This window comes from Berghia stephanieae, chromosome 6, assembly GCF_034508935.2.
Source record: "Berghia stephanieae isolate SIO BIC M18660-M18661 chromosome 6, UCSD_Bste_1.3, whole genome shotgun sequence".
NCBI classification, from domain to species: Eukaryota; Metazoa; Mollusca; class Gastropoda; order Nudibranchia; family Aeolidiidae; genus Berghia; species Berghia stephanieae.
The window spans coordinates 21,522,573-21,530,387 of NC_088365.1; the positions used below are offsets into that span (position 1 = coordinate 21,522,573).

Genomic DNA, 7,815 nt, shown 5'->3' on the forward strand with positions numbered 1-7,815 from the left:
GTTGATATAATTTAGCTATGTAAAAGCCATGGCTATGGTAAAAGCTTACGTTTTATCGCCCTGTCTCATTCCTTCGTTCCAGAATCGTCTGTGGAGAAAGAATCGACGTATTATGAGTAGCCGGTGCACTGGGGTCGACCTGAACAGGAACTTTGACGTGGAATTCGGAAGTAGGGTCACTTTATTTGATCTACTATTATATTTAGAATACGGCTATGTGGTCTTGTCATATGATGGCACTCGCTTTCGGATCGGAAGGTCCTGGGTTCGAGCCTCGCTCGGCGCATAGTTGAGTCCTTGGATAAGGCTCTTTACTCACATTCTCCCACCGTACTCAGGTGTAAAATGAGTACCTGGCCGTTAACAGCGTTCTCTTTGTCCGAAAAAAAAATGTAATATCGCACTACAGGTTAAAAGTTTCTGTTGGCCAAGGACCTCGTGTACAACGCTTTGAGCACGTTTACTAGATATTGCGCTATATAAAAGCTCAATTTTCAGCCACCTAACCTTTTCCCTTGGATCAGCTCATCAACTCTATCGACATTCTCCTTTGTCTTGGACCAAATACATAGTCGTTGACCTGGCTAATTTTCGAGATCTGTGTGCCCAGCCCTAAACAATTCCCACCAATGATACACATGATCTTCCTAAAAGAACTTCACCATACCTCACCATTAATTTTAGATGGCTTAGCCTTGTTGCTAGCAGAAATCGAATTACACCTCAGACAGCTGATGTTGACCATTTTGACCAATAAGGATGGCCATTTATGGTATGATGTCATTCGTAATCATTATGAATGACAATATTGATGTTTCTTTGGGAATTGCAGTTTTGAATGCATATTCCAATAGGCGTTTTTTTAAAAAAAGACTTTTTTAAAGTCTTAAATGGTTTAAAAGATAATATGGCTTTTTCCCGCTTTTTGTGAGACAGCCCTCGTACCCAAAAGATACAGAGTTCGACTAACCGCCAGGTTGTGTGGTCTTCAGCAAGACTTTGTGGTGATGAATGGGTTATTCCAGTTTATTCCCTTTGAATAAACCATAAAGATGAGTTGCTCTTTTGGGATAGATAAATGGATCTTTTTAAAAAAATCAAATATTTCACATTTCTGCAATTTTACGAGGGTTTTTATTTTCTTCCATTCTCATCATTCATCCATTCATTCATTCCTCCCTTCCCAACCCCACCCCAAACCCAATCTACTTCAAAAAGCAACCGGCGTTTCCAAAAGGTGTGACAGTAACTTCTACCCAGGCAACCATGGGTTCTCGGAGCCGGAAACTGCAAATGTTCGGGACCTGTTCAACCTACTGAAACCAACACTCGTCAGCTATCTTTCTATTCATTCTTACTCCCAGGTCAGCGAATGTAGTTCTTGGTTGAAACACTTGCTTATTTGACCCGTCTTTCACAACATTTTGCAACGGACCTAACTTTAGAGAGTTTGACTTTTTAAATTAAAAAAAAACTCTTATTAAAATCCTTCCCGGGATCCGAGCAATGATTCGAAAGCTTTTCTGGAATTAATTATTTATTATTATAAGACTAAGATGTGGTGATATTTATCTAAATGACATGATTTAGAGTGGGAGTCAGGTAAAGGTTGACGTGACCGTCGCTGCCATTGACTACCGCGTGTGGAGAGAAATAACCACGCCCATTAATCTAGTTCGGACAGTAGGAACGGTCTTCATTCTGTAAACAATGGTAGTGGTTGCTAAACTAAGCAAATTACTCATCTGTTTTACTTATATGACCATTCCTACGAACACGGTAAAGTACGTGTAACCTTTAAAACATTTATAGTCTGATTAAGAAAAGCTATTGAGAACGTATCACTCAACTTGCGGTCTAAAAACACAAACAAAGAGTAGAAAGTCGTCGAATTCATATTCATTTCATGTTTATAAACAAACAGCTATGTTTGTCCGAGCGGGCTTGAATGTTATTCATATTATATCCAGTGTTAAAAGTATCATTGACCAAAGTGGACACTCCTGACAATCCACCTTTTGATTTTTGACAATCATCTTCACCTTTTGATCCCTTCTATTTCTACACAAATTATTACAAACTGGTGTTAATAATTTTATATAAATATAACTCACCCCCCCCCCCCACCCCCCACTCCCCACTCACATTCTCTCTTCAGCTTCTCCTTGTCCCATGGGGATATTCCGAGAGCTATTTAAGACCACAAAACTATAAAGAACTGGTAAGAACATAATTAGGCCTACTACGTATTCAGTTTACGATTTACTATAATCCTATTCGTCGTTGAAGTCGTCTACTACCTGTCTTTTTTTTAATATAAAAAATGTTGTCTGGGAATGTAATTTAATACGAGAAATTTAGTGAATGGGATCAAAGCAGAAATATGTTGTAACATCAACACGTTAATAGAATTTATAAATATCTTAATCCAACAATAAAAATACCTATCATTTCTAAAGTTAACGACGAGCTGGAAAGAGTTTTATACTGGGTAGATAATTAATTCTGATTCGAACCCATTCAAAATGAATTAACCGTTATCATCTCGTTAATAGAAAGGTTTTAGCATATCATACGTATCACGCACCTCACAGCACGTATCAATCACGTGATCTAAAAAATAGTGCCGTAATGCGATTTTTATAGCTCGCGGAAATATTTACAATATTTCTTCCAATCAAAAATCGCACTATTTATATATAATATATATAATTATTATTACTATTATTATTATTATTATCATTGGATATGTATAATGAGAATGACCATAATACGATATACGTGATACGTGGTTCTTGGTATAATGATCTGCTAAACCTCTCTACAGGTGAAATTAGTCTATAGGGAATGAGATTAGCGGAAGAGTAGCGTCCCTTGATTGGACGTCACCTTACAGAGAGAACGTTAAAATGGTTTTGCGCATGCGCCTCTCTCGTCCTCGCTTTCGGTGAAGTGTCTCATAGTGCCGCGATGAAGACCGGTCTGGACCGGCGGTCCCACGGTCTTTTAGCTGTGAACCGGAGACCGGTCCCATAGAGAAAGACCGGCGGCGGTCCTCACTTCTTATCACCTTTCAACGGTCTCGCGCCATAGCCTACTACTTCCCCAGCGATTCGTTGCCTCGGTAGCCTATCTTCCACCAATCACCACCCATCCCACTTCATTAATCGCACCCACCCCCCTTTGCCATACACTAAACGACACACCTCCACAGACGACCACCTCCCTCCACTCCGCAAACCGCCCTTTCGGGTGTGAGATGGGGGGAACAGGAGGCGCACGCCTTGGACGATTCCATTATACGGGGTAAATTTCAAAATTTACTACACCATAATGATCGCAATGACAATGATTTATGGTGAAGGCATGACCCCTCTTCTCTAATGGGTTATTGTTTGAAATGTATGTGACTACTAAAGATGTGTGTGTTTGTGTGTGTGTGTGTGGGGTGTGTGTGTGTGTCGAACCTAGCAAGTAGCAAATCCGATTTTTTGTTTTCTTTTGTCCATCTCTTGTCACCACTCCTTTCTATCGCAGTGTTGTCATTTAAAATAATACAATAATATTAAAATTTCGTTTGGTGTTTTTACTAATCAAATAATATGAGTTTCATTAGTTTCTTCCTTCCAAAAAACCCAGTTATAACGTCTGAATTTTAAAAAAGTCCAATAGAATATTTGGGGACCCCGATAGCTCAGTTGATAGAGCACTCTCTTTATACGCAAAGGGCCAGAGATCGATCCCGGGTGCAGTCGAGTTTTTTCTGAATCCCTGTCTGTCTACTCAGCAATGAATGGGTAGCTGAGTTTGTTAGATCTGGCGAAAAGTCACCATCGACCCCTCTTATTACCTCATCCACCCCCTCTTATTATAACTTCACGTCTCTCTCTTACTCTTCAATGCTCGCTGCCCTCTAATATGTGTGTGTGTGTGTGGGGGTAGGAGTTGCGTGTGTGTATCAACCCCAAACGAACAACTCGATCAACGCCTTGGGCGATGCCATTATCTCCGTTAATGGGGATAAATTTCAAATTTTATTAAATTATCGAAGTAACAATGAAGTACGGTGAGCAAATAAAGAAGGCATCACCCCTCTTCTCTAATTAGGTTACAATTTGAAATGAGTGTGACTACTCCGTGTGTTTTACTCCTGTAGACCACGGTTTTCATCGTGTAGCGGTCTTTAACGGTTCAAGAATGAACGATCCCACGGTCTCAAAGGTCAAACCGGTTCGAATTTCCAACAGTCTCTCAGGAATGTTCAATGTCGAAAAGGACCGGTCCTTGCGGTCTTCATTTCCCAAGGACCGTAGGACCGTGGTCCTTAAGCTTGCCAAGGACCGCCCCGCACTAGTGTCTCATGCCGCACAACCAACATGACGTTCTCTCTCTAATAACTTTTCCGCTCGTGACTTCCAATCAAGAGACGCTACTCTTCCGCTAATCTCATTTCCTTTTACGATTGTGATACTTGATGTGTATTTTTTTTCCAGGATCGAGTTGCCAACTTGATGGCCACCGCCATTAAATCAACTGATGGTAAGACGTATCTTGTCGGGACAGCTTACCAGCTTTTGAACTGTGAGTTTTGACATTTATTCTCCTCTTCCCGTTATCCTAACGGTCGGTGGATCAACCAGGCCATTGAAATAATAATAATAATAATAATAATAATAATAATAATAATAATAATAATAAAAGCAATAATAATGATGATGATATTATTATTATTATCAACATTATTATTGTTGTTGTTTCCTATGTTATATTTATTGTGTATTTTTCTTTTGTTTATTATTTTGTTGAAGTTTTGATTATCTATCTTAATAGAATTTGATTGATTTTCTAAAAGTTAAAAAAATCTTAAATATATACAATCAACGTTCTATCCCCGCCCTAGTGAAGACGGTTTGGCCTGATGCTATAGTTACTTTTTATTTATTTTCAGATGCAGCAAGTGGCGCATCAGAAGACTGGGCCCACACTGAGAAACCGTCTCTCTACTCCTACTGCTACGAGCTGAGGCCAGACTATGACGATCCACGAGGGTTTCTGCTTCCGCCCAATGAAATAGTCCCCGCTGGTCAAGAGTTGCTCGCAAGTTTGGTTGTTTTGTCCCAAGAGATGAACGTTTGAATTAATAGTAACCCGACCCGTGATTAGACATCGTAATTTTACTTTAAGCATAAACAACCATGGTTGTATTTAACTAAATACTTCTTGGTCCACTTGAGGGTTTTGCAATGAGACTTCTTGGATTGTGGGGACAGACTATTTTCTATTGTCAAATAAACAGAGGTATACATCATCAGGATTGGTATGATATTATGTTGTTTTTTTTTCTTTCTTTTCTCTCTCTTCTTTTTTCAATAACATTCTATTTTTCTGGCCCTCATTTCCCCCGAGGAGAAAGTAAATCAGGTTCTTTGAGATTAGCTTTGTTTTTGTTTATTATTTCTGATTTTTTGGCATTTACAGGTTTCAATCCAATAAAAAACAAAAACAAATAAAGGGGAATATTTTAGGGAAGTTGGAAAAATAACGGATCTGCGTGACAAATCGCCAGGAGGAAGAAAGTAAAGCAAAAGTCGATTTCAAACACTGGGCAATAATAGTAATAGATCCATGGGACAAGCAAAAAAAAAAAAAAACAACCTTTGTAGCCGAGTCCTGTGATAACCCGGCAAAAGGTATTTGGCCATTGGAGGGAGGCAATACTGAAGGAAAAAATTTTTAATGCAAGTAAATAAATCAGACGTGTCTGTGACTTCCATAACTTTAACTCTTTCCTTCCCCCCCCCCCCCCCACTCACAATCACCGTCCCTCAGCCCCCTCTCCTACTTAAATAAGAACAAAAGGAGAGTAAGTAAGAAAAATGCAATGTTCAAATTCTGCCATTCTCCTTTCCTCTGTTTTCCATCCATCCAAAGCAGTCTAGAGACTAAGCACACATTCCCAACCCCACCGCTGGCAGCCACTAACACTACTAACTGCAATTCAAAACTCAAGAAGTGCAATGCCCCAATGGTAAGAAAAGACAGCCTCATACTCCACATAGAGCTCATCACTCACTCACTTCTCATTAAGCATACAGTAAAAACTGGTTAAACCAAAATTGTCTAAAACGAAAATAAATCAAACTGTTATTTTCCCCTCTTTATTTCTGTCAATCAGCTATCGATAAACCGAAAGTCACTATGCTCAAACTATCTTTAAACCGAAACGAAAAATTGCCGACTGCCTGAATCACCTAAGAAAAAAAAATTGATTACCGAACACAGTTCCCATTACAAATGTTACACTTAATGTACTTTCTTGTATCCATTCAATTTCAACACCCCTCACACAGCTCCACTGAAATCCTCTCCGTTTCGCCAACAACTCTCCCCCCCCCCCCCCCCCCCCCTCCAAATCAACAACGCCTTTTTTCGTCTCTGTGGTCTCTTTACTCCACCACTCGCATCCCCCTCTCCCAACCAATCGCAATCTCGATCCGACCACACCAGTCCATTCTTACTTAGTGAGAACCAGTGACATTTATAGTGTGAACGCAATGTGCTGGTTAGGAGCAGTAATGTTATAACTCCATAAAGATGACAGAGCTATAACATTATTGCTCTCTTTAGCACAAACTAACACTACGCTTGTTTAATTGCACACATATGTACACACAACCACCCACCTCCCCCCACTCACTCACACACTCATAGAAACACAGTACATTACTTCAACCACAGAGTCACACAGTTGAAGAAGTTAATGTGACAGTCAGTGGGATGAATCATCGCAGTGGAATAATATTAACCTCAGTAAATCATAATAAATTTTCGAGGTATACCTAAACCGAAATAGAAATACCAAGTCCCTTGAATTTTGGTTTAACCAGTTTTTACTGTAGTTACCTAATCAGTTGCACACCCCTCACTTTAACCCAACAGAATTAGGCCTACGCATATCAACATGTTGATGGGTCTCTCAGTCATGCACCTCTCATTAGCCTTTTGTCACAACGTGCATGTTACATAGTAATACATGCGGGTACATATGTCGTCTTGTGGTATGACACTCGCCTTCGGATTGGAAGGTCCTGGGTTCGAGCCTCGCTCGGCGCAAGTTGAGTCCTTGGAGAAGGGTCTTTACTCACATTCTCTTACTGTACTCAGGTGTAAAATGAGTACCTGACCGTTGACAGCATTGTCTCTGTCAGACAAAAATTGTAATATCGTCAAACAGGCGTCATGTCTTGTCCTTATTGTTAAATGTTGTTAGACAGGGTGTTTTGTAAAGCGCTTTGAGCACATTTAGTGGATATTGCCCTGTATAAAAGCTCATTTTTTAATCTTTTTCTTTTTTACATCGAGAAACATTGACAGTACACACAGTAACTACAGCAGTGTGGCTCAGCAGTAGTCTTTGCTTCGTACCGAGTTCGATCACCTACCACTGCGCTGTGTCGCCTTGAGCAAATCAGCTCACTGCGGCTGACGCTTGAATTATTCCAGTCTTCCCTTGGAATAGACCCTTGAAACAAATTACCCCTATGGGATGAATAAAGGAAATTTTATTATTTAATTTATGGAACTATTCGCTCACCCCAACCCATCTCCATTTCCTACAAGTTATGTGTACAATTTGTGCTTTCCTCTTTTCTTCTCCGAGTAGTTTGATTTTCTCAACTGGGTACTGCAACTTGCAACTCAAGCACCAGTCCCATTATGGCCAAGCATGATTTAATATATGAATTATATAGGCCATAGAAGATGGATTTTAAAATTCCCCGAACTGTACTGTACAAGTATATTAAAATTCAATAA

General features: G+C 39.8%; 1 protein-coding gene across 1 annotated transcript in view; it reads left to right on the forward strand.

Annotated features, from left to right (window-relative positions):
- The window catches only part of LOC144975648 (carboxypeptidase B-like), a 15,688-nt gene extending 10,260 nt beyond the window's left edge, over nucleotides 1-5,428 (forward strand). The window contains exons 9-13 of the mRNA XM_078919834.1: nucleotides 83-170; nucleotides 1,219-1,364; nucleotides 2,159-2,221; nucleotides 4,494-4,581; nucleotides 4,949-5,428. Of these exons, the coding sequence (XP_078775960.1) occupies nucleotides 83-170; nucleotides 1,219-1,364; nucleotides 2,159-2,221; nucleotides 4,494-4,581; nucleotides 4,949-5,136 (573 nt within the window). The 3' untranslated portion in view covers nucleotides 5,137-5,428. The remainder of the gene's footprint in view (nucleotides 1-82; nucleotides 171-1,218; nucleotides 1,365-2,158; nucleotides 2,222-4,493; nucleotides 4,582-4,948) is intronic.
- Nucleotides 5,429-7,815: the final 2,387 nt, after the last annotated feature.